Source organism: Chanodichthys erythropterus, chromosome 17 (assembly GCF_024489055.1).
Source record: "Chanodichthys erythropterus isolate Z2021 chromosome 17, ASM2448905v1, whole genome shotgun sequence".
NCBI lineage: Eukaryota > Metazoa > Chordata > Actinopteri > Cypriniformes > Xenocyprididae > Chanodichthys > Chanodichthys erythropterus.
Genome location: NC_090237.1, coordinates 30,976,346 through 31,003,241, shown reverse-complemented (window position 1 = coordinate 31,003,241; position 26,896 = coordinate 30,976,346). Strand labels below are relative to the sequence as shown.

General features: G+C 35.0%; 3 protein-coding genes and 3 non-coding genes across 6 annotated transcripts in view; 3 read left to right on the top strand and 3 right to left on the bottom strand.

Moving 5' to 3' along the window:
- LOC137004229 (uncharacterized) overlaps window positions 1–264 on the top strand; it is a 33,725-nt gene extending 33,461 nt beyond the window's left edge. Inside the window, exon 10 of the mRNA XM_067364417.1 lies at window positions 15–264. Within this exon, the coding sequence (XP_067220518.1) occupies window positions 15–264 (250 nt within the window). The remainder of the gene's footprint in view (window positions 1–14) is intronic.
- Window positions 265–390: 126 nt separating this feature from the next.
- LOC137005251 (NACHT, LRR and PYD domains-containing protein 13-like) lies at window positions 391–2,868 on the top strand. Its single transcript, XM_067366066.1, has 5 exons — window positions 391–632; window positions 745–1,050; window positions 1,146–1,418; window positions 1,516–1,599; window positions 2,078–2,868. The coding sequence occupies exons 1-5, from the start codon at window positions 406–408 to the stop codon at window positions 2,142–2,144; spliced, it is 957 nt and encodes a 318-aa protein (XP_067222167.1). The 5' UTR covers window positions 391–405; the 3' UTR covers window positions 2,145–2,868.
- A 160-nt stretch (window positions 2,869–3,028) lies between these two features.
- trnap-agg (transfer RNA proline (anticodon AGG)) lies at window positions 3,029–3,100 on the top strand. Its single transcript has one exon. It is a non-coding gene; the product is annotated as a tRNA-Pro (tRNA).
- A 265-nt stretch (window positions 3,101–3,365) lies between these two features.
- Window positions 3,366–3,437, bottom strand: trnaw-cca (transfer RNA tryptophan (anticodon CCA)). The gene has a single exon. It is a non-coding gene; the product is annotated as a tRNA-Trp (tRNA).
- A 699-nt stretch (window positions 3,438–4,136) lies between these two features.
- trnai-aau (transfer RNA isoleucine (anticodon AAU)) lies at window positions 4,137–4,210 on the bottom strand. The gene has a single exon. It is a non-coding gene; the product is annotated as a tRNA-Ile (tRNA).
- Window positions 4,211–6,042: 1,832 nt separating this feature from the next.
- The window catches only part of ngef (neuronal guanine nucleotide exchange factor), a 38,712-nt gene continuing 17,858 nt past the window's right edge, over window positions 6,043–26,896 (bottom strand). Inside the window, exons 4-15 of the mRNA XM_067365323.1 lie at window positions 26,849–26,896; window positions 23,274–23,500; window positions 20,812–20,972; window positions 19,220–19,372; window positions 15,459–15,588; window positions 15,136–15,210; window positions 13,137–13,226; window positions 12,498–12,661; window positions 11,265–11,423; window positions 11,101–11,180; window positions 9,071–9,175; window positions 6,043–8,814 (exon numbers count right to left, since the gene is read on the bottom strand). The exon at window positions 26,849–26,896 is cut by the window's right edge and continues 32 nt beyond it. Of these exons, the coding sequence (XP_067221424.1) occupies window positions 8,597–8,814; window positions 9,071–9,175; window positions 11,101–11,180; window positions 11,265–11,423; window positions 12,498–12,661; window positions 13,137–13,226; window positions 15,136–15,210; window positions 15,459–15,588; window positions 19,220–19,372; window positions 20,812–20,972; window positions 23,274–23,500; window positions 26,849–26,896 (1,610 nt within the window). The 3' untranslated portion in view covers window positions 6,043–8,596. The remainder of the gene's footprint in view (window positions 8,815–9,070; window positions 9,176–11,100; window positions 11,181–11,264; window positions 11,424–12,497; window positions 12,662–13,136; window positions 13,227–15,135; window positions 15,211–15,458; window positions 15,589–19,219; window positions 19,373–20,811; window positions 20,973–23,273; window positions 23,501–26,848) is intronic.

The window sequence follows — 26,896 nt, the reverse complement described above, 5'->3', positions numbered from 1 at the left end:
CTGTGTGTGTTCAGGTTCTCTAAAGAGACTCTTCAGCAGCTGGTTTCACTGGTGTATGAAGCACAGGATGATGAACTGACACGCTCTTTCCTGAAGAAGGTGTCTAAAGATCTGACTTCCTGCTCACTGACCTGGGAACAGATTCATTACCTGCTGAAACATCAAGCTCTGAATCTGAAGTTGGACTTTAGAAAGAGCAAAATCACCTGTGAAAACATCAGAGAACTTCTCCTGGTGTTAGACAGAATCCAGCTGAAAAGGTAAAATATTCTCTTAAGGATAGTTTATCGTAAAACCTAGAAGAGTTTGTGGATTTGTATTCATTGAGTGTCTGTGATTAAAGCAGATTTTATTAAGTGATTTATTCTCCACAGGTTGAGCCCCAGCTTTTCTCTGTCCATCATTATGGAGATTTATGAGACTCGTTTTCCTCAGTATGTGTCCAGTCTGATGGGTTCAGCAGGAAATGACATCAACCTTAGCGGCAGAGTGTTGGACTCTGTTCACTGCGCTGCCCTGCGCTTCACTCTAGAGCACTGCAACACTGTCAAACTCAATCTGCTCTGGACCTCCATACCACAGGAGGAGCTGGAGAGCTTTCTGCCTTTGCTCAGCAGAGTCACACGACTCAGGTTTACTGATTTAACTGCACTGACAAAATATTTGTTAATAGACTTAAACTAGATAGATATGGCTGTTGCTTTGCTCAAGAATCTCTTTGTTAACAGTATTTGTGTGTGTTAGTGTTGACAGGCGGCTGCTGCTGAAGCTGCTTCATTGCTGCAGTTCCTCTGATCTCCAGCAGGAGGCAGCAGCTGCTCTGCTCTCTGCTCTTCACAACAGACTAGACTTCTCCTGCTGCTCTGCTCTGGATTTAACAGACACACGGAAAAATCAAGAACATTTGAAACTAACAAATAAAGACTGTAGAATAATCTCATCTGTGCTTCAGAAAACCCAAAGTGTTGTGAAGCTGATTTTACAGGACTGTGAGATCTCTGATACGGCCCTGAAACAACTTTGGCTAATCCTGCCTAAAGTCCAGCTGAGGTGAGAAACCAGACAGATCCTTTCATTACTGATATGACATCATGCGCTCATTATTCTCACATTCATGTTTGTCGTTGTGTTGTTCCTCTCATCAGCTGCAGTAAAGCTCTGCTGCTGCAGTTTCTGGCTTGTATCAGTAAAGATGGATCTCAGAGAAGCTCTTTGAGGAGGTCTGAGGCTCTTTCACAGGCTTTGGGAGGAGAGATGGACCTCAGTCACACTCAGATGGACCAGAGCGCTTGTGAACATCTGGCGCTGTTTCTGGAATATTCTGAAGGGCTGAAAGAACTGGATCTCAGTCACTGTAAACTCACTGATGACTGCATGAAGACGCTGCTGCCGCATCTGCACAAAACTCAGACTCTGGAGTGAGTTACAGAGACACGGCAGGAACAGAGAAACTCTTTATTCACACTGATGATTATTTCTCTTATTTTATTGTTTCCGTCTCATTTCTTCTTACAGCCTGAGTCACAATAATGTCACAGATGAATCAGCAGAGAGAATCCACAGTGTCGTCTCCACTCACAGCAATATTCAGACTGTACGGTGAGTGTGTGATCGCTGATTTATTACTGTAGGTTTATTGACCCTCTATGAACCCACATTATTAATAAAACAGAATCATTTTTAGTGATTTAACTAAACAAAATATACATAATTTGATTTCTATGTTATAAAGTCATATCTGTTTTCTGTAATCTGATTGAATTAATTGTTTAATTACAATACGTTTAAAAAAAACACAAGCAATGCTAGTTTCAATCCACATTGTTGAAGAGACACATGATCAGCATTTTTTTATTTAAATATGATAAAGTCTGTATTTTTAATATATTAAAAAATGCATATTTTAAATGAATTGTCATATATAAATGTCAGTGGTTCATTTTAGGATACATATTTTGTGCACAGCTTAGCCAAATGTACTTTAATGTTATACTTTATGATGAATACTTTAACTTTAGTTGACTTTATTCACCTCAGATAACTTTATATCATATTGTGTTCAATTTTGTGTTTGCAGACTGTTCGGAAACAAAGTCAGTGACAGAAAGCAGTTCATCGGAGACAAACGATTTGAAATATGGTGAAGATCCTGGACCGTAAATGGCTTAATTCATGATAAAACAAACTGACTATCACTTTGCAAAGCAATGTTGTGGTAATAATGTAGATATATTGCCTTAATATATTAGAGCAAGTTATTTTTTATGAATGTAGTACTGGGTATTTATCTGTCTGAACTGGAGAGTCTCTGCTCACATCAAGTTCAAGAGACTGATGTTGTTTCTCCGTGTTCTGGCCTGTATTTTATCATTTGTATTCCACATTTTATATTTCAGTTTGGATACAAGAGTCTGCTATATGAATACATGTAAATATGATGATAATGAACTCCAATACTCAGTCTGTTTTACACTTATTTGAGCTGTAAGGAACTTGTGAGTGTTATGGTTATCATGCAGTAAAATGTATTATTAGACCCAACCTGAGCAAACATACATGTTGTACTTACTTCGTACTTTTGTTTTATCATATCTTTATCTTCATATCTCTATATATGTATATTTGTTCATTATTATTCAGTGTTCATTTACTAATACTTTTAATCGTTCTGCTTTTTAATGTAATCTTGTGTAGTCTTCACAAATTAAGACAGACAATGTCTCCATTTTAAGGCTTTCATTACATGTTGTTAATTAGTAATTTTCCTTTGACTTTGACCAGCACTAATTCAACAAGTGCTATCATACCAAAGCAGAGTAAGTTAGACTGAGCACTGGGAAAGACATAACTAAAAGATCTTTCAATAAACTCTGCTGAATTTTTGTACTAGAATTTCGTCTCCTGTGTTCCTATTCCTGAATTATGTCCTAACTTTGTCTGCACTTATTTGCCTGGTAGAAAAGTTAAAAGGACAAGAATTGACTGTGGAGAAAATGATTATGTGAACACAACTAGGAAGAGCTTGTCTGGCTCGTTGGTCTAGGGGTATGATTCTCGCTTAGGGTGCGAGAGGTCCCGGGTTCAAATCCCGGACGAGCCCTTCGTTTTTTTCACAATTTACAAAATAACGAATTGTTTAAAGAAGTAATGTTCTACAACTTAATTTAGTACATTGTATTGTAGAGTATAACTGATATAAAATCTACCGCACACAATCGAAACACCCGTGAGTCAATGTTATGTGTAAAGTGGTAGCGTTTACTGAGCTGAATGGCACTACTGTCGATTGCACGTAAAGGATTGAACCCTACCAAAATGCTAATATGCTGATAGTAAAAACACTTTGGAAAAAAACACAAAATATATGACCCCGACGTGATTTGAACACGCAACCTTCTGATCTGGAGTCAGACGCGCTACCGTTGCGCCACGAGGTCTGACTACATGGTTAGATAAAGGTGTTTTATAAACGGGAAATATACAGTTGATGTTAAAATAAATAAAATGTAAAGTTTAATCGTATGCAAATACAGACAAGACGTTCACATGTGAAACTAACAATTTACATAGTAATCTACACCGCAGATTTATGTGAGCAAGTATTTATGTAAGTGGACTTTTAAATTGACATTATTATCGGATAACTATTATTTAGTATATAATGCTCTTGTGTATGCATTCGAAAATACAAATCTTAAAAAAAAAACATTTGAGAAATCATCATCACTTACTTTCCAGCTTTGAAATACTTCGAGTCCCGTATAAATCTATATGGCTCGTTGGTCTAGGGGTATGATTCTCGCTTTGGGTGCGAGAGGTCCCGGGTTCAAATCCCGGACGAGCCCATCCTTTTTCTTGTTATTAGATGAATATAAAAATATATTTAATATATTGAAAATATGCCCTCTTCGTGTAGAACCAGTATATAGAACAAACATGTCAAGACCAAAGATGCTTGCGTGATGATCGGGGATTTGCAGACGATCATGTGGTCATCGTTGTGATTGTACGCCCGCTGCGCTTGTGTGCCATGGGAATTTGCTGCTTGAACATTAATCCTTAAGTTCTATTACAAGCATTTTACCATGTAATTATTTACAACATAATATTTGCAAAGTCCCAGTCAAAACAGCGGATGGCCCGTACGGGGATCGAACCCGCGACCTTGGCGTTATTAGCACCACGCTCTAACCAACTGAGCTAACCGGCCACACACGTCATTGAACTTGTCACTAATTGCTGTAAAAACTCAAGTTAAATTGTATGTATGTCTTTGGTAACAAATCAACAAAAAAGGACATGCTAAAGCTTTCTCTTTAAAAGGATGGAAAAAAACAACCAGACCATGTTAGAAGCTATTACTAAATAAGAACCAATTTATATCTTTAAACTGAGCCGTTTTTTCATCATGCATGAGTTTCTATACAAGACTGTTTCACGACTCGTGTGATATTGATAAATTCATTTGTTTAGCCACTGATCACAGCTGCATTTACATTCCCTCACCGCTGAATGTCAGTAGAGCACCTCAACTGAACTGAAGAGTTTTTATTGTTTTGAACTGACTTTTAGATGTTCCTTAAAAAGGGATTTTAGCTGATGTTGGGTTTCTAAAGCTTTTATATAGAGTGTAACTCTGTATCTGTAATTTTAACTTTTTGTAATTTATATAGAGTATAATAAAAGATCATGTCATTGTTTTTTCTCCTAATCTAAATCATGCTAAGACATTTCTAAAACTTTATCTCTCCATCTAACAATATTCAAAATTCCTGATTTTATCTAGCATCATACATTGTTATTGTAATGTCACCCAGCATGTCTTTACTAACTGTGGCACTTGCTTTGTGTCTGTTTGAGAAATCAATCATGTCGCATCTTAAATAGTTTTGTATGGCTATAAGCTCATCTAGACTTACCAAAGTGGATTTTACTCATGTGAGAAAAACTTTTATTTTAGCTCTATAAAATATTAATTTCTATACAGTTTATTCAACAAATTGATGGAATTCCAGGGATTTCAATGCGACGTAAGTGAAATAGTTCTGTATATTTTCACCTGGTCCTCTGGTCCAAGACCACTCCATCCTAATTTCTGCTTGGATAATATTCTGCTCTGACTATGTTTTTCAGAGTAAAAGATGTCTATGAAGAGCTGGAAAAGAGGAAGTGGTGCTGTTGGTTCTGCAGCTGGTGTTTTCTGCAAAGCTTGCGTCAGGAAACAGCTTGTTGGGTGAAACTACTAAGACTAGTGATCAGTTTATAAAATGCTGTTAAAATCAACATGAACACAATCCTGCTCATATTTTGAACAATTCATCGGTGCATATTACATTAAAAAACGTTCTTCGTTATTCTTTACCAGAATATTCTAACTTGTATACTAACTTGTAACATCTCTGAAACTTATAGCCTATCTTTTTGGCTGCCATCACAAAGCACTAAACATGCAGTAAAAAAACATGCACAGACAAATCCACATTAAACCCTGCGGCTCGTGACGACACATTGATGTCCTAAGACATCAATCGCTAGATAAAGACCCTTATTCCTCGTCTGGTATCGTTTAAAGCCCTTTGAAGCTGCACTGAAACTGTAATTTTGACCTTCAACCGTTTGGAGGCCATTGAAGTCCACTATAAGGAGAATAATCCTGGAATGATTTCATCAAAAACCTTAATTTCTTTTCGACTGAAGCAGCATCTTAGGACATCAATGTGTCGTCACGAGCTGCAGGGTTTAATTTGGATTAGTCTGTGCATGTTTTTTTTTTTTACTCTCATAGATTGTGTTCCCATTGACATGCATTATACGACTGACAGACGGCAACGGTTGGAGTTAAAAATCATCATTTGTGTTCTAATGAAGAAACAGTAACCTACATCTTGGATGCCCTGGGGGTAAGCAGATAAACATCAAATTTTCATTTTTGGGTGAACTATCCCTTTAACTTACATTTTTTCCCCACATTGAATATCAAGATGATTTACAGAACAAAATAAATAAATAAATAAAACATCCAAGAAAGACACAAAGTGGGTGTTTGTCATTTATTAGATGAGATGAGACAGGGGTGACAAGGTCTCAACATTCAAGATGTATTTTCATTAACAATAAATTATCTTTTTACAAAATGAAATGGGACAATTATTTGGCAATAACTGTTTTCATAAGAACATGCACACAACTATAAAAACACCTACTCCAGAGCAGCAAGAGTCATCTCACATGGAAGTTACATTCTCTCTTGGAAAAGATTGTTAAACTGTGTCCAAACCAGATGCGACGTAATAAAGTGACAAAAGCATGCGATAACTAGTTATAACAGGCGTCATGCTACAAAAAAATAGTGCCTAAAATCTCCTTTTGTGGTTCGCAAAAGAAAATATTGTGGGTTTGAAACGACATGAAGATGAAACTGGGTGAACTATCACTTCAAAAGTCAGTTCACTTGGCAGCCATCTTGTTAGCGTTTCCAGACAGCTATTTCCTAGTCATTCAATTCCATCTCATATTTGCTATATTTACAATATTTTCATAAGGGCTGCATCCAGAATCGCATACTCTCTTGAGTGTACTTATTTTGAATAAGTAATTTCTTCATGACTGCTAATAAACTATGTTCTATATACTATGAATGTGATCCAGACATACTAGTACATTCACCATACTGTTATTATCATGTGACCTAAAAGCATCAACTCATGGGATAGTAAAGTGTCCATTGTATGCACACTTCAGAATCTCGCCGGTCATCCTGGTATTTGTTTATGAATTCGGACATACTTCTTTTGTCACATACGTACTATATAGTAAGGAAGTATGCGATTTCGGATGATTGTGGACCAAGAATTGAAATCTCAAAAAATATGTCAAGATTACATTCCAATGACAGACTTAAAAAATAAAATTACATATAATTATATTTTTTTAATAGGTTGTGCATTCAAGAGTGAACAAAAAAGCAATCTTTTTTTTATGTATAACGAGACTTCTAATAATGATATGTTAAAGGTACAATTTGTGATATTTTTTTCCGCTAGAGGTCGCTAGAAGCCTATTCAAAACAAAGGCGTAGTTTGATGACGTAAAGTTTTAGAGTGGAAACTTGGGACATGTGGTCTCCATTTCAACGGACGGTGCAAAAGAATAGGGATTGGAGTCTGGAAGAACTCATGTTCGTGGATGCGATTATTAACGTTACCGTAGTATGAAGTAGCGCAGGACCGAGTGTTGCGGGAGCTGAACGAGGAGCTGGAGCGATTGATCAACACACGCCTCACGAGCAGCGGGACTTTTATTATGACACAGTCGCCGGCGCCGCTTCCGCTTTTCCGGTCATGAGTTTACGGGAGCTGTCCTTGTCGACAGAACCAGCGGCAGATGGTAAACAGTAATTATGTTCCATAAATAAGTAACACAATCCACCATAAAACGTGCAAGAAGTAAATAAGGAACTGCTTGAAGCAAGCTAGTGGTTTGCTGGACGCTAGACACTACTTCCGCATTTGTCCACGGCACTGTTGTCATGTGGTTTCTACGTCAGTAAAGGCGGTAACAAAGGTAACTGCGTCATTGACAGGCGACTGCACTGCCCCGTGTCACTGTTTAGAATGGGAATTTTCTCATGATTTACAAGTAGTTGAAAACATTAGAGATATTGTTAGTAATCAGCTGGACAAAATATATAACACTAGCCTAGTGGTTTTTGGATATTTTACTGCAAAAATTTTACAAACTGTACCTTTAAGTGATGTCTATCAAAAAAGTGATTGGTTGATGTTAAACATCACTGTGTCACATGACGTCACATTTTCACTTTCAGTGCGAACAAATGGCTTGTCACTGAAAAGTTCCCATGTCGCATCTGGTTAGGACACGGTGTTAGACTGGTTTAACAAGTTTACTCTCGTGTGTGTAGTGTGTTTGTGTAGGAAAAACATTGTTTAATGTGTGTGTGTGATTCATGCAGCACGTGCAAAAAACGCCTCAGTGTTCTTCATCTGCATTTTTTACTTCCATGTTTCACGTTTAAGGACATGAAAAAAAATTGCATTTAAAACTCCAGATATGTGCAGTTGATTAACTTCGTTCATTTTCTCTCTTTTTTTTTTCATTTTGTTCTTCAAGTGGATGAGAGGAGAATGAGCTCCACACGGTACAGTACATCCTCTTTGTCCTCAGAGGTTAGTTAAAAACACAAACCTGTATTGTCAGTAAAGGTGTGACCATGCACATTAATACATTCCTTTTCGAGAGAAGCATTATGACTTTACGAAAGTCCTGACGTAGAATTTGTTTTTCCTTCACCGTCAGAAAAGTGGTCCCCGTGTGTGATTGCGGAAGTTGAAATCCTTCATGCTAACAGCGTGTTAGGACTGTATGGAAGCAGCGATTCAAAAACACAAGTGCTTATAGTGCAAGAGCTGTTCCACGACCCTGTCGAGTCCTCAGAGTGACGCCGGACATGTATTCAATAAAACACTGGACACAGAATGACTATCAGTCCACCGTACATCTAGATGACGTCGCTTCCGGGTCAGGAATTAGGAGAACGAATGGTGGCGGTTATGTGATGTCATTTCTAGCTCCTTATCTACAGGTCAGTCCAGGTGGGAGTGTACTGGGGACTTTTAGCAGGGCGGCGCCCCCTGGAGGCGGCTCTGGCCCCCTGCGCTCCTTCCTGAGCCTGCTGGATCCGCTGACACTCTTTGAGGTTCTGAGCCCGAATTTCTGCGTTCATGATCCTCTCCACCACACGGATGGGGAACCAACCTCTCTCGCCATCATGCAACCTTTCACCAAACATCCACCCTGAGGGAGAGAGATGAATTTGCAATCAAGGTTCAGAGAGATGAAAAACAGGAAGGACATGCCACAAAAATAGTAAAAAGAACAGGAAGTAACATAGCGAGAGACAATTCATGCAACTGACAGCAGATGATGCAGACTTGAAAGACGCAGACCTGGTCTTGCTAAAAACATCAAAGACCGATGAAGCTGCGTGGCTTATTGCAAGTCTTTTATGTTAGACAGACTTTAGTGTGTCGATGTGCTTGTGATCTCTTACCATCATCTGTACACTCCAGAATGTGAAGCACATCAGCCATTTCTACAGAGAGCTCATCAGGTTCCTGAGAGGAATAGGACTGGATACACTGAACCTGTGGAGAATCTGACATGCACCAATAAAAACAATAAATCATACTGTACACAGATACAAAGAAACATAATAATTCAACTCATGACAGATTAAAATAAAATAAAAATAAATATGTTATATTACATTTTTTTATATTATAAATAAAAAATCATATTATTGCATTATTTATTTTATAATATTATAAATAAAATAAATATATTAATAATTATTGTATTATTTTAAATTAGAAATTAAATTATATATATATATATATATATATATATATATATATATATATATATATATATATATATATATATATATATATCATATTTATTATTATATTGATTATTTAATAATTTTATAAATAAAAAATATATATAACAGTTATTTATTATATTACTTAAATAATACATGCACATATATATATATATATATATATATATATATAATTGTATTATTACATAATTTTTTATATTATAATTAAACATATACAGTATATGTGTGTGTGTGTGTTTAATTATAATATTTAATAAAATTAATAATAGTTTTATTATAATATATATATATATATATATATATATATATATATATATATATATATATATCATATTTATTATTATATTAATTATTTAATAATTTTATAAATAAAAATATTATATATAAGTTATTTATTAAATTACTTAAATAATACATGAATATATATATATATATAAAATTGTATTATTATTACATTATTTTTTATATTATAATTATACATATATGTGTGTGTGTTTAATTATAATATTTAATAAAATTAATAATAGTTTTATTATAATATATATAATGTAATTGTATTATTACATTTTATATATATACTTTACAATATATAATTTAAAAAAAAATTCTAATATGTAATATTTTATTTAAAACATATATATATATATATATATATATATATATATATATATATATGTAATATTTTATTTAAAACATATATATATATATATATATATATATATATATATATATATATATATATATATATATATAAACATATATATATATATATTTTAAATAAAATATTACATATTAGAATTTAAAAAAAAATATATATATATTGTAAATAAATAAAATAATAAAATTGCCTTTGTTATTGGGACAGGGAGAGATAGGACAGTACAAGAGGATGAATAGGGAATGAAAGGGACTGAGAACTGGGGTTTTGGACAAAAGACAGTTTGCCTCATGTCGTTCCAAACCCATAAGACCTCCGTCCATCTTCAGAACACAAATTAAGATATTTTTGATAAAATCCACTTTCTGACCTCCAAAAGACTGATAGACTGTCAGAACATCGGCTCATTTTGGCCGGCTCCTGCGTTAGCATACATGCATACATCGCAGTGCTCACGTGAACAGCCTCGGCCAATACTGAGCTGGTGTTCTGACTTAGGTCCTGGAAGCACTGAACTTTGTTTACTGCATCAACAGCATAGGAGACTGACACAGAAGAGAAGAAATTGTTGAGAAAATGTTTTATTTTTGTTTGTTTTCCACGCAAATAAAGTATTCTCAACGCTTCATAACATTAAGGTTGAAGCACTTTAGTCACATGAACTATTTTATCAATGTCTTTAATACCTTTCCAGGCCTTGAAAGTGGTGGTTAAAGTGCTATATGGAGGGGATTTCATCAAAAACATCTTAATTTGTGTTCCTAAGATTAACAAAATACTTATGGGTTTAGAATGACATGAGGGTGAGTAATTAATGACAGAATTTTCATTTTTGGGTGAACTCTATAATAGGACAAAAACATGGGAGAGATGGGATTTATCTTGCCAGGTTCAGACATATAAATTCCCATTTTACATTTAGCATTATCCATACCAACTTGCATTCAAGCTATCCATTTCCTTAGAATCAAACCCATGGCATAGTGCCATATCACAATGGGTGTGCAGGCATGTGATGTACCTGGTTGGTGAGCGCTGGTTGAGAGGAATCTTGTACGGCGGTTTGGAGTCAAAGCATATATCCAGCGCAGTTTATCGCTTCTGTAAACATTCAGAGCGCCATTAGCACACAAAGCAAATATGTACTGTAATCTCTGAGATAATGGCTTAGGTCTGCGTTCTCACATGCTTTCAGTCTTGAGCATGTAGCTGACTTCTCTGTCCTCCTGGTTCTCCAGCAGTTTAAGCACAAACACACTGGCCAGCATCTGACCCTGATCCTCCAGGTCTTCAGTCCTCAGCATGGAGCGACTGCAGGAGTCCAGAACCTGGTACTTCTCTCCACTGAGACACACGTGCAAACACAGATATAAATAAAGGAAAAACAAACATAAAAGACCCAAGAAACATGCATATCGGATATAAGTCGATTATTTAGACAATATTTAGCAATTTTGAGCAATTTCAGCAGTCATCTTTTGACAATAAATATCAACAAATCATTTTTTTTCTATTTTTATGATTTTTTTTTTTCAATGAAATTAATGCATATATCTTAGTTCGATAATGTTTTTTATTTAATACTTTGTATTTTTAGGAGATCTTATGGTACTAAATCATATTTATACGCTAGTTATAATCCATTTATTCACATTTATTCACAAATTTCAATAAAAGATTTTAAACTTAAACTCATAAATCTTGAATACTTTGGAGCACAGACTTAAGTTTGGTCTCTTTTTGTCAGATTATTGCTGAAGTGAAAAAAATAAAATAAAAAGAACTTTAAAAAGTTTTACATGTAGTGTTATGAAAAAAATTTGCAAAAAAACTATTTTAAATTTTTATATAAAATATATATTTTCCAAAATACATTTTACTCGAAAATGTGAGAAAATTAAAGCCATAAATCTAAATAAGTTGTGTTCCAAATTTGAGCTTGATATCTCAAAGAATGAGCTTTTAGTAAGATTTTGTTTTGCCGCAGTACCAAAAGTTTCCACTAGATGAAATTTTTTTCCCCGCATACAATACAAGTATGACTATTTTTTAGGACCATTTAACCTTGTCGAATTGTCCATGATTTTTTTCTTTTTTGTGTTCTCATAGCAAGAGCCAAACCTTTACCAAGTTTCGTACCAATTCAATGAAGTAAAAAATTCTAAACACAACCAAAATGTAACATTTTTCAGTCAAAAATGATCAAAGAGCACAAGAGGGTTAAACTATTTCTATGTTGTTTTTGTATGTGTGTGTGAAAATTTTGTGTAAAATAAGTGATTATTTCATTTTCATCTCTTTTGCTGTTAGTAAATTGTATTATATCAAAATCAAAATCTCTCTATATTTCAGTTGGCATCAGATGACATCATCGCAATGACATCATTTGAGCGAAGTTCAGCTGATGATGTCACAGACCTGGAGCTGCGTTTGGTGATGAGCAGCAGGTTATTGAAGAGGAACAGGTAAATGGGGTGGTAGAGTTTACGGCTGCGCATGGTCCTAGTGCTCTTGGGTCCAGACATCTGCTGCACCTCACCCTTCTTCAGCAGCCAGCGAGAGTGAGAGATCACTGGCACTGACTGAAAATAAGAGAAGACAACTGCACTTTATAGGCTTATAACGATGAGCATTATAAGAGTTTTACTTTGATTCATTACTTTGAGTGAACACTTCTTACCAAGGGCTCTTGCGACAGTTAAAGGGATAGTGGACACAATTTATGTGATAATTTCAATGCTATCTTACAACCAATTCATACATATTTTACGAGGTGGCTAATTCATACAAATTCCTACAACCTCACTCGTACGAATTCATACGAATTTGTCTAAACCTCAGTGACGGGTAGGTTTAGGGGCGGGTTAGGGGTAGGTCATTCGCAAAAATTCGAATTTGGCAATCTCCTTTTGTTTTCCATGGAAGAACATAAGTCACACGGGTTATGAATGACATAAATAAATTAAATTGTTGGGTAAGTATAGAGAGCTTGTGCGTTCAGGGTTATGACACAACATATTTACAATGAATCATTTGACTTCTTTTGCATTTTAGTACCTTTGACTTGAATTCAAGCGTTTTCTCGATGCTGATCAGCTCCTCAGTGCGACTCATCTTCCTCACACCTTCATTGCACTCCTTCACAATCTGAGACATACAAACACCCACATGTGCATTACTATCTTTGTGGGGATTTCCTGTTCATTTGTATTTTAACATGAGCTAATTATAAGTACTCTACACTAACCCAAATATTCACCATAACCTTGAAATACAACTTTAAAATAGATCATTATTTAACCCATTTTTAAACAGATTTCTTTGTGGGAATATATCTCCAGTTCATCAGGTTTTACTATTCCCTCAGAAATGTTGTCATCACGGTTAAAATAACAAACTCCCACACAAGAACAAGTTTGACTAAATAACACTTACAAGTTTCACTCCAACTAGGAGTTCAAGTATCAGCTGTTTGTTTACCAGAGGTTTAACAAATCTTTATAAACGAGGAAAATGCAGATGACCTCTGGATCATTGACTTGAGCAGGTTTTTATTAAATAAAAGCTGTTTGAGAGTCTCGATGGTGCATTCATATCTGAATCATAAGATTAGTGAAAATGTTTTATATCTTTGTTGGATTTGTGTTGTGTTGTGACGACATGTACAAACCAACCACCCCAAAATGGCAACAGCCTTAACAGTTAGAGGGTTAGTTCAACCAAAAATGACATTTCTGTCATTAATTACTCACCTTCATGTCATTCCACACCCGTAAGACCATTCATCTTCAGAACACAAATTAAGATATTTTTGAAAAAATCTGATGGCTCAGTGACAGCTAGATAATTAACACTTTCAATGCCCAGAAAGCCACTAAAGACATATTTAAAACAGTTCATGTGACTACAGTGGTTCAACTTTAATGTTATGAAGCATTGAGAATACTTTTTGTGTGCCAAAAAAAAAAAAGATTTTATGACAATATCTAGTGATGGGCGATTTCAAAACACTGCTTCATGAAGCTTTACGAATGTTTGTTTCGAATCAGTGATTCGGAGCACCAAAGTCACATGATTTCAGTAAACGAGGCTTCGTTTACGTCATAAGTGTTTTGAAATTTCAATGGTTCTCCACTGGGGGGCGTGACTTTGGCAGTTTGATTCACGCTCCGAACCACTGATTCGAAACAAAAGATTCGTAAAGCTTTGAAGCTTCAAGAATCAGTGTTTTGAAATCGCCCAATACTAGATGTTGTTGAATAAAGTCGTTATTTGTTTTTTTTTGTTTTTTTTTGAGCACAGAAATATTCTTGTCACTTCATAACATTAACGTTGAACCACTGTAGTCACATGGACTGTTTTAAATATGTCTTTAGTAGCTTTCTGGGCATTTGAAAGTGATAATTGTCTTGCTGTCAATGCAGGCCTCACTGAGACATCGGATTTTATCAAAAATATCTTAATTTGTGTTCTGAAGATGAATGAAGGTCTTACGGGTGTGAAATGACATGAGGGTGAGTAATTAATGACAGAAATGTATTACTTTAATTTTTTTATATATAAATGTATTAATTTATTACCATATTTGTTATATCCTGTGGTCAATGATGCACTTTTTGTTGTTAAATATTTTGCAAAACCATATGTGGTGAATTAATATAGTGATGATTTATTTCCTGTCCACAACCACAACGAAGCCCCACATGCATCCATTTTGGCATTATGATTGTTGCCATAAAACAAATAATTTGAGTCTGAGAACTTGAATAGCAGTTCAGTCATAATTAAGCTAATTTCAACATGACACGAAACCAGCAATAATCACTTTAAGATGTTAAAAAAACAGTTAAGAACAAAAAACAGCATTCCACCGCACAGCTGTTAAAGTCATTTTGTGGGTGTTTTTGCAGCTACAAGAGGTGTGGCACGGTAACCTTGGTACCGCAGACAACAGAGAAAGACGCGCTTGACAGGTGAAAGTCCAGAAACAATGACGCATTTTAATGACAAGGCTTATTACCACACCCTGAAATCAAAAACACACTCACACACTTACCCTTTCCAACTCCTGATGAGCTAATATGGCCGTCTTTTCTCTTTCGGAATTTTCCTCCACCTTCTTTAGTATATTCTGGAACAAAGAATCAGTTTTGATATTTACCAACACACTACTCAATGATTGCATACAAAATCAATGCAATGTTTTCATAAATAATGTACAAATGAACTATCAAAGTTCATTCATAACAAGATTCATGGAGTTTAAATTTTGTTAACACTGCCAGATTTCTGAGACAGACTAAGCCAATTCTAAGACATTTGCTTGGCTTATTCACTCCTACGCAACTTATTCAAGACTTCTGATTGGCTGACGCTTACCTGAACAAGTAGCTTGAGTCGTGTGATTCGCTGGAAAGGGAGGATGAGGAAAGAGGTAAACGAGAGGCCCTTCACTTTCGGCTGATTCTCCAGGATGGACATTTTCTCTCTGAAAAGAGCGTTTTCTTGTCTGAAAGACACAGACACACTCTTGACTTTTATGTACAACTGTGTTAATGCACATTTAGACAACATGAAGAGTTGTTGCCAAGAACCTTTTTAAGAGTGAATATATCTCCAAAATACAAACAAGCTTATATAGATCATAACACTCAATGATTCTCCCTTAAACCCGGAATCATTCAAAAGGACTGATTCAAAAGAGTCATTTTTTCCCTTTTCATTGAAAAGAACCGATTCAAAATCAAAAGATTCCTGAATCGGACACCACTTCTTCTGATTCTAATAGTCAGCCGACTGTACAGACACTATACACACATCTTTACTGCTGAAATATTATCAAGAAAACGTAATGTTACTTGGTTGATCTGAACAAACCACTAAAGCTTTTACAACTTGCATCACCTCTATCACGACAAAACATAATGCCTCAAATGTTGTGGTTTGCAGAGAAGCGGTGTGCTTTCATAAAGGACCAGACTCATTTTCCTCTAGCAGACAACTTATTTCTGCTGAACTGCGGTCAGACGAAGCTGCTTTGCACCTAAAGGTGTCATATTAAACCGCTTTCACAGTCCGCAACCAAAAGTGAAACAGCAAAGATATTAGAAATGGTTATGATTTACAGTAATAAGATCAGCTTATGCAAATACTATATTTGTCCATTTCAGTTTCAGCTAGTGTCAAGTTCAATAGCCTGAGGGTGGAATACTATACAGCACATATACTGTATACTGCCTACTGTAAAAAAAAAAAAAAAGAAACCCTCTCACTTTGTGACTGATTTTAATTTTGATTCCTTTATCACAGCTCCAATGGAAGGTCAAGTAGGACTCATAATGCATTGTGGGATACACTACTAGATTCTGATTTTGCCAAAAGTTCAGGATAGCTTACATACTGCAAAAATACAAGCATGTTGCTATGCTATTACAAGCACAGCATAAAATTTCACCCAGATTTTTGACAAATATGCGCAGTTTAGCCTGTTGTCCAGCAGGTGGCCTATGAATCAAGCTGCCAAGAATGAAGTTTAGCAACGTGGTTTGATTGAGCATGAGAAATGGAGTTTGAATGGCAGCATTTCCATTAAACTTCGTCTTTTTGCATGATACTGCTTAAGGATAAAAATAGGTTGAATTGTTGTAAAAAATAATTAGTATTTAGTATGATATCGCCTCTAGGACTACACAACGAACTACTTGAAATGAACTTAACTGGGTCAAAAAGCAGGAAGACAGTGTATGAGGTTAGACTTAACCTACATGAACCTATGTGGTTTCTGAACAACAAAACATGCTTGTTTCTGATGCACAGCCTAGCTGTTATTTTGAACGTAATACACACAGGCTGGATTTAACCCTAATCTTTACAGGAATGGAAAGAAATAAAACTCCCAGGCCTGTCGGCAGAAAGTCCCAAGAGCTTTATGAGGCTTACAAATGAAAGCAGTTACACAACCCCTCTCACAACTCATCAGAAGACAGCGAGGACTGAAGCCTCAGGCAAGAATCCAGGTAGACAGCTGGTCTGAGGAGAGACACTCAACAAACGCACACAACTGTGCTGAAAATACCCCGCATTTACACATACACAATCAATAACTCACACAAAGCTACCGTATGTTTTCAGAAGACTTGGAACAAAATGTACAAGTTGGTTGTTATATTAAAACTCCCTGCACAGAAGAAAATCAGTAATACGGTTTGGAACAGCGTGGAGGTGAGTAATTGATCACAATTCGTTCTTTTTTGGGGTGAACTATCGCTTTGATAAATGTAAAGCGTCATGGAATTTCAATAAGCGAAGTAATCGTGGGAACATTGCTGGAGACACACTAAGGCGTTTCTGTTGTTGTTTCTTGTATGAGCCACACCCACCATACATGTCAAGTCACTGTGTCACATTTAATTACTACAGACATCACACACAACGTCACATGTTTCGGTTTACGCCACAAACAAGGAAACACTCTTACATTCTAAAGCTTAGACAAAGAAAGCATTTCAGACCAAAATTAATCTGCATGTTTAGCTGGTGGATGTTCAGCAGCCAATTTTAGCTGGTTGATCAGCATTGTCTCTCTGGTGAAGCTGGTCGACCAAGGAACTCTTGTCAAGGCAAAACAGGGTAAACATTGATCATACTTTCACCAGTTGACTATTCACAGAATTACAAGCATTATAACATGTATTATAAGTTTTCAGATATGCAAATGATGCATTATGTAATTAAATATGCACTAATTTGAATACATTTCAGAACAGCTTTGGATAAAGTCAGGTTCAAAGTTCTTGATTCATTCTTCTGGCGTATTAGAGTTAAAAAGGTTTTACAGGGGGGATTTTCTGATGATATATTTACTGCGAGACATGTGACTCACATGAGATTGACCAATAGCAAACCACAACCATCCAATCAGTTCCTCATGGACAAAATCTGGGCATTTGAAAGTGATAATTGTCTTGCTGTCAGTGCAGGCCTCACTGAGACATCGGATTTTATCAAAAATATCTTAATTTGTGTTCTGAAGATGAATGAAGGTCTTACGGGTGTGAAATGACATGAGGGTGAGTAATTAATGACAGAAATGTATTACTTTAATTTTTTTATATATATAAATGTATTAATTTATTACCATATTTGTTATATCCTGTGGTCAATGATGCACTTTTTGTTGTTAAACATTTTGCAAAACCATATGTGGTGAATTAATATAGTGATGATGTATTTCCTGTCCACAACCACAACGAAGCCCCACATGCATCCATTTTGGCATTATGATTGTTGCCATAAAACAAATAATTTGAGTCATGGACAAAATCCTACATCTTTTTTTCTTGTTCAAGAAGCAGATTTACTTGGATATAGGTCACAATAGGGAAGAAAAGACTATTGCAACTTGCGATATCATGCCAACTTAAAAAAAATAAAAAATCAGGACAATTTTATATGAACAAACCACTCCTTCAGAATAGTATTGATAGAAATAAAACTGAAAAGTGCTACAATATTGCTGGCTCAGAATTGTGAGAAATCTGCCTTTAAGAAAATCTACCAATGTTTACTGAAGTGTAAACACTAAAATGAGAATTTCTGAAAGACATGTTATGGAAGCAAAATAGTGCAAGATATCAAAATTGACCAGTTATACATGCATTCACATACTTTTGTAGTATATAATTACTCCTCTTTAGACATTCTACTGATTATAATAACTTTGCAAGTATAACCTCTACTAAACCTAACTTATCAGTCAACTAATACTCTAAAGAGAGTTAGTTGACAGGTAGTTGCAAATTAATGAGATTTAGATGACATGTAGCTGCTTAGTGACTTCTAGTAAGTAGAATGTCTAAAGTGGACAATCAATATAAAGTGTAACCAATGATTGTTGTAGAATAGCACACCAAAAATGTGCCTCCAACCTGACAAATAGCACTAAAATTGGCATCCTGACATATTTGCCCTTAAACAATTGACTACCCTGACAACAACATACTGTGGCCCAGATCCGGCCCACAACTGGTACATGTGGATTATACGCGGATCAGATGTGGGCCGGATCTGGGCCGACACTATGTTGCTGTCAGGGTAAATAACATTCAATCTTTCCCATTTTTCAGGTAAGAAATTCTTACAGTATCCGTCGGTAGTTCTTCTCCTGGTACGCCTGGTTGATGACGTAGCTGATGAAGACTTGGAAGTGGTTAACAGCGTGAAAATAAACAATGTCGCACACATCTGAGATCAGGATGGACTCTTCGATCCTGTGCTCCAGATCCATGAGGAACCTGAGGAAAGCATCACCGTGAGACGAGTCCCATTTTGTGTTCGCAATGTAGCCTACTTCAGTTGTTATAGGGAAAGTACTGTATATTTTTAAACTGTTGAGGCAAATTCAGTCTCACATTCCTTTTCTTAAAATTAAAACATCAACAGAGAACTGTCACTCATATAATTTTAACAGAAAATGCTTGTTTGTATATTTACTTAGTTTATGGAAATGGTATATACCTGTGCAGTTTTGTTTATTGGCACTAGTGGCACAGAAATGAAACATTCCTCTTTCAAGAAACTTTAACTTGGGCTCAATAGCTGTCACTTAGCTGTGCACTAACAAACACATCTTATATAAGAAAAAAACACAAATCAATCTTGTAATCCAATGTTTCACACTGTACGAGAGCAGGTTTGGAAGGGCAGAGTTGCTCCTGACTCATGCGCATGAATCATCGCATTAGTGGGTGGATTTGCATGGTATAAAGCTGGCTGACTGGAATCAAATCACACCAACACTTTAATTTTAGCCTGTGGGCAATAATGGGTATCAGGGTGAAGGGGAGGAAGTTTCATTTGATTGAAGCAAGTTTATGTACCCTATTTCAATGGAAATGTAATTACTGTTGACCATTATGTGAGGCAAAACAAGTTTGAAACGTCAACTACTTCAATTATTGGAAAGATACTTATTGGACTCAAAAATGCAGATATCATATTAAGTGTCTACACAGAGAAACAGCAACTATTTTCGATAAAATGTATTTTTTTTATTTATATTGTGGATATATTCAAAATATAAATAAATGAACAAATAAAAATTATATAAATTACTAAATCTATTAAAAATAGATGTATTTTAAATATATTTTTTGTGTATAGTTATACGAAATATTAAAGTTATTTTTAAAATATATTTTGGACATGTATTTTGATTTAAAATAAATGAATAAACTATTAATATATGAATTAATAAACGAATAATTAATAGATTACTAAATGTATTAAAAACATATATTATGAATATATTCTTGTTTTTTTTCTGATATATTTTGGTGGTTTTTGTACATTTATATAAACTCTATAGAAAAGTGTTTTAAAATATATTTTAGACAAATATATTTCGGTTTAGAATATATAAATAACTAAATATATTCAAAATACATATATTTTATCATTTGTCCTGATATGTTTTGGGCTGTTTTAGTATTTTTACACAAAATGTATATTTTTTTAAAACATGCATTTGGACATATAATATATAAGGTACTAAACACAATATATATGCAGCCAATCAAAAGCCACTGTGGTCTAGGTAAATACTGCAAACCACTATTGCCCTGTTGGCCTCTTTCATAAAATAGAAGTCTTAAATATGACATAGCTGACAATGGGAAACCACAAGCTTATTAAACTGAACGCTGACCACATACATTCCCCCATAAATACACACCTCTCGCTTGCCTTCATGATGTCCTCAATGTTGGAGAACAGGAAGTGCATGTCAGACTGACTCAAGGTGTTGACAAGCAGAGGGTTGCGCAGAAAGTGGGTCTCCAGCAGCTCCAGGCTTTTGTAGTACGACGCCTCAGAGGTCACCAGTTCGAACATGGCCTACAGAAAGAGACACAGACACATTCTTTTAATGTGTACTGCTATTTATAAGTGTTTCTGTTGTTAGCACATACACTACCTTTCCAAAGTTTTGGGTCAATAAGATTTTTTAAAACATTTAAAAAATATATTTCATCAAAAGTGACAGTAAAGGCATTTGCAATGTTCCAAATTAATACCTAGTTCAGTCATGAAACTCTAGAAGGCACAGGCTGATGGTCCTTTACATGAAATCTGCAAGCAATCCCATCATTACCGCATGGCACAAACTGATTGGCCTCTGCTGATCCGGCAGCCAATGAGATTGCTTGCTCAACATTTAAAAAGTCTGGTTCATTGTTAGTTGTAAGCTAGTCCTGCAGAGTTCCTCTGAACCCCTTCTCCTCCCCCAGCTCCACTTGCATAGATCTGCTATGGGATTTATGTTTGTCTCTTCATGCAGCAGCAGTATGTCTGTGTATCTATTGGCAATGGCAAGTCCATACTTGCTCTGCAGCAGCAATAATCAACAGCAGCAGCAGCAAAGTAGCAGATCTATTCTGACAAAACCAAATACATTAAAGTTGTATTTTCTAGTAAAGTTCTAGAATGTTTTTTTTACAAGATGTAATATAAGTCTAAGGTGTCCCCTGAATGTGTCTGTGAAGTTTCAGCTCAAAATACCCCATAGATTTTTTTAAATTATTTTTTTTTAACTGGCTATTTTGGGGCATCATTAACTATGCACCGATTCAGGCTGCGGCCCCGTTAAATCTCGCGCTCCCCGCCCCTGAGCTCTCGACTGTAATACAGTGCATAAACAAAGTTCACACAGCTAATATAACCCTGAAATGGATCTTTACAAAATGTTAGTCATGCATACTGCATGCATGCATCGGATCATGTGAGTATAGTATTTATTTGGATGTTTACATTTGATTCTGAATGAATAATGCTACACTGTTGGAGAGATTTATAAAGAATGAAGTTGTTTATGAATTATACAGACTGCAAGTGTTTAAAAATGAAAATAGTGACGGCTCTTGTCTCTGTGAATACAGTAATAAACGATGGTAACTTTAACCACATTTAACAGTACATTAGCAACATGCTAACGAAACATTTAGAAAGACAATTTACAAATATCACTAAAAATATCATGTAATCATGGATCATGTCAGTTATTATTGCTCCATCTGCCATTTTTTGCTATTGTCCTTGCTTGCTTACCTAGTCTGATGATTCAGCTGTGCACATCCAGACATCCTGCCCTTGTCTAATGCCTTGAACATGAGCTGGCATATGCAAATATTGGGGGCGTACATATTAATGATCCCAATTGTTACGTAACAGTCGATGTTATGTTGAGATTCGCCTGTTTTTCTGAGGTCTTTTAAACAAATGAGATTTATATAAGAAGGAGGAAACAATGGTGTTTGAGACTCACTGTATGTCATTTCCATGTACTGAACTCTTGTTATTTAACTATGCCAAGGTAAATTCAATTTTCAATTCTGGGGCACCTTTAACATTGCTATTATCAATAACATTCTATTCTGTTCTTTTCACCTTTCTATGCATAAAAGAATGCTGGAATGTATCAAGGTTTCCACAAAAAATAATAAGCAACATTGATAATAATGTTTATTGAGCATCAAATCATGTTGATCATGTGACACTGAAGACTGGAGTAATGGTGCTGAATTGACCCTTCTCTAGGAGTTTGATTGACAGGCGATCTAACCAATCATAATGCCATAATTTTGTCAGGGGAGTCAGGGTGTTAGCAGATTAACGTCGGTGGACTTGAACTTGAAAAAATGGTGCATACTGACATCTCTCCGCGATTGAAACAACATTCCTTCTGATGTTCATTCATGTTTATTTGATGTTATAAATTAACTAGCAGGAAGAGATGATCGGTTCACGAGCCGCTTGACCTGAGGCACTACAACAATCTGTCATGACACATTAAAGAGCCACAAAATGGTATTTATTGTTCAAATTTCTTTAAAAATGACAAAATTTGAGATTTTATTTCATATCAAAAGTAACCTGCTCTGTCTTGTCTGTCGAAGTGTTGTTAGTTTCCTCTTTGCTACGCGATATATTTTTCACTGTAAGAACATGATGTGTGGCAAGAGATCGGCATGACTTGTCGGACATGGCAACAGTAACTAAAGGGGGTGGATATTCAGAAACAGTCACTGAAAAACATGTATTTTGTTCAAATAAATGGCGCCTTGGTGAGCATAAGAGACTTTTGAACGGTAGTATATGTAGCATTTTTATACACTAGTCGATCCAAAGCTTGTGTCCCACCTCCTGCAGTATAATCTCCTTTGGCTCCAGCGTATCTAGGTGTCCACTGCTCTTCACAGCATCCAAGTTTTGCCAGAGGCTCAGTGAATGCATGCTGTTCCTCAACTGCAGCTGCAACGCAGGCGCAGCCGTGACCCCTGACCCTGCAGTCGGAAGCCCATCTCTCTGTCGACGTTGCTCGATCTCCTGCTGCTTAGAAGTGTCGCGGTACTCTTGATACAAAACATCTGGACACAAACACACATTATAGCACAGAATGGTGATTCAGAAGGATAATATTTTTTTCAAACAATGTTTGATTTCATCTGATGAGATGTTTTGTCACAGATTAATTAAAAAGTGCACGATAGTAAATGCATATTTCTCATTCACTTTTCTAAACAACTAATATGGCAGCATCAGCCTCTTACATATTACATAAATCGACTGAGTTTATGTGAAAAACATTTGTTTTTAATTTATATTAATTTATAAATAAGTAGATTAGACCAGTTACTGTGCATGTGTGTTCCTGAGTAATCAAGAGACTGAATATGACTGAAGTCTCATGTGAGCTTTTAATTCTAGCAGTCGAGCAAAACTCAGTCAGCAGAAATGCATCAATCACAGCAGGCCTTTGAACCTCTTTGACAAAGTTGTGCAAGTTCACTGCAAGCTCCTCAAGCCCTAAAAACATGAATCATGTGATCTGCTGATCAGGAATGACCTTACATTCACACAGTCTTTGTGATAATAATGGCATGTTCTGTGTGTTCCTGGTATTGCCTATGTTATGGCGAGTCGACCAAATGTCCCCACAAGTATAGGAATACCAATAAATTTTGACCTTGTGAGGACTTTCACCATGAGCAAAACAGCTTATAAATCATACAGAATGATCTTTTTTGAAAATCTAAAATAGAAGAAAGTTTTCTGCGATGGGTAGGTTTAGGGTTAGTGTAGGGATAGAATATACAGTTTATATAGAATAAAAATCATTACACCTGTGGAATGCCGCTTCTCAAAAGAGTGACTTTATACAGAGGAAAGCAGTTGCATAATGTCCTGTAGTCACATTCAACAAGACCTTCAGGTGGGTGTTCAGCACAGTCGCTTATATAACAGAGAGCGTCAGAAGAGAAAGAGAAGAGAAGAGAAGAGAAGAGAAGAGAAGAGAAGAGAAGAGAAGAGAAGAGAAGAGAAGAGAAGAGAAGAGAAGAGAAGAGACATTAAAAGATGAAAATATGATACAAGATGAGATCAAAATAAACAACACAAGACAAAAAAATAATACTGGACAAAAAGAGATCAGACGAGATGAGAAGAAATGATAATAAACATGAAGAGATGCTAATAAATAAAAAGAACAGAACAGGTGAGAAGAGAGACCATGTAAGAAATTATGAATAACGATAGAATAACAATATAAATGATATTAAAATAAATTTCCATAACCCTGGTTTCTCCAGATATATTTTTTTTGTATATATAAATGTATATATGTATATATAAAAATATATACATTTATAAATTAAAAACAGATATATTTTTACATGTGTTATGAATATATGGCAATATTGTATTATTTATTATTTATGCCAATAATGCAATTTTGATTTGAATTCTAATTTATAAAATATATATTAGCCATACATTTTGATTTGAAATATATAAATTACTAAATATGAATATATTCCTGATTTCTTCTTTGTATATATATATATATACAGAACAGTCCAAAAGTTTGGAACCACTAAGATTTTTAATGTTTTAAAAAGAAGTTTCGTCTGCTCACCAAGGCTACATTTATTTAATTAAAAATACAGTAAAAAACAGTAATATTGTGAAATATTATTACAATTTAAAATAACTGTGTACTATTTAAATATATTTGACAAAGTAATTTATTCCTGTGATGCAAAGCTGAATTTTCAGCATCATTACTCCAGTCTTCAGTGTCACATGATCCTTCAGAAATCATTCTAACATGCTGATTTGCTGCTCAATAAACATTTATGATTATTTTCAATGTTGAAAACAGTTGTTTATTTATTTTTTTTCAGGATTCCTTGATGAATAGAAAGTTCAAAAGAACAGCATTTATCTGAAATACAAAGCTTCTGTAGCATTATACACTACCATTCAAAAGTTTGGGGTCAGTAAGAATTTTTATTTTTTTGAAAAGAAATTAAAGAAATTAATACTTTTATTCAGCAAGGATGCATTAAATCAATCAAAAGTGGCAGTAAAGACATTTATAATGTTACAAAAGATTAGATTTCAGATAAACAATGTTCTTTTGAACTTTCTATTCATCAAATAATCCTGAAAAAAGAATATTGTACACAAATATTTTGTACAATTGTACACATTAAATGTTTCTGAGCAGCAGATCAGCATATTAGAATGATTTCTGAAGGATCATGTGACACTGAAGACTGGAGTAATGATGCTGAAAATTCAGCCTTGATCCCAGGAATAAATTATTTTGTGAAATATATTCAAATAGAAAACAGTTATTTTAAATTGTAATAATATTTCACAATATTACTGTTTTTTACTGTATTTTAATTAAATAAATGTAGCCTTGGTGAGCAGACGAAACTTCTTTTAAAAACATTAAAAATCTTAGTGGTTCCAAACTTTTGGACTGTTCTGTATACAAAGAAGAAATCAGGAATATATCCATGTTCATGTAAATATATATATTCATATTCATGTAAATATGCAATATATACTTTGAATAACTTATGAATACTATTACTGATATTTCAGGTTTTTTTTTGCATATTTACATTCAGTGTATTTTTTGAATATATTTAGACATATTCTGATTTGAAATATATATTTTACTAATCATGTAGATATGCTATATATATTTATATATATAAATATATATATATATATATATATATATATATATATATTCTCATCTGTTCTCATATCTTGTTGTCTATTTTCATTTTTTCCCATCATACATTTTTTTCCTTTTAAATGTATACATAAAATACATTTAAAATACATAACTTTTCCTGTACAGGTACTGTTGCAGCCACTCAAAAAATGTATGATGGGAAAAAATTATAATAGACAACAAAAATATGAGAGCACATGAAAAAACATGAGAAGAACAGGTGAGAAAAGAAAAGAAGAGAAGAGACATGACAGAGATATTAGAAAAAAATGAAGGGTAATGAGTAAGGAGATGAGATTAGCATTACAAAAGTGGAAGAGGAGACAATAGGAAGGAACTGAAGTGAATTGGATGCAGAAAGAGGAGAGAGAAATGATGAGGGAAATGGAGATGATATAAAATGATGTTGCGTTGGCGAAGAAAGCGGATAACTCTTTTTTGCTGTTATTCCAGCATATATTTAAAAAGACATCACCCACACACTCCACCTGCCTTCATCCTACACACACTAACACACACTCACACATACGTCTCGTACACATCCAGCACATCCATGCTGTAAATTCAATTGCAAATAAAGTTGCCTACACGGTTCAACTTAAGTCAAATAAATTAGCATGCATTGTTACAGCACATGGGTCTCCCTCTCTTCCTGCATGTTTTTGTGTGTGTTTTCACTCACCGACACTCTTCACGATGTTGAGATTGCGGCAGGAATTCTCTACTGCCA

Coding starts and splice junctions, on each gene's coding strand:
- LOC137005251 (XM_067366066.1), top strand. CDS start 406: ATGGAGATTTATGAGACTCGTTTTCCTCAGTATGTGTCCAGTCTGATG. Junction 1,419..1,515: donor CACAAAACTCAGACTCTGGA/GTGAGTTACAGA, acceptor TTCTTCTTACAG/CCTGAGTCACAATAATGTCA. Junction 1,600..2,077: donor AGCAATATTCAGACTGTACG/GTGAGTGTGTGA, acceptor TTGTGTTTGCAG/ACTGTTCGGAAACAAAGTCA.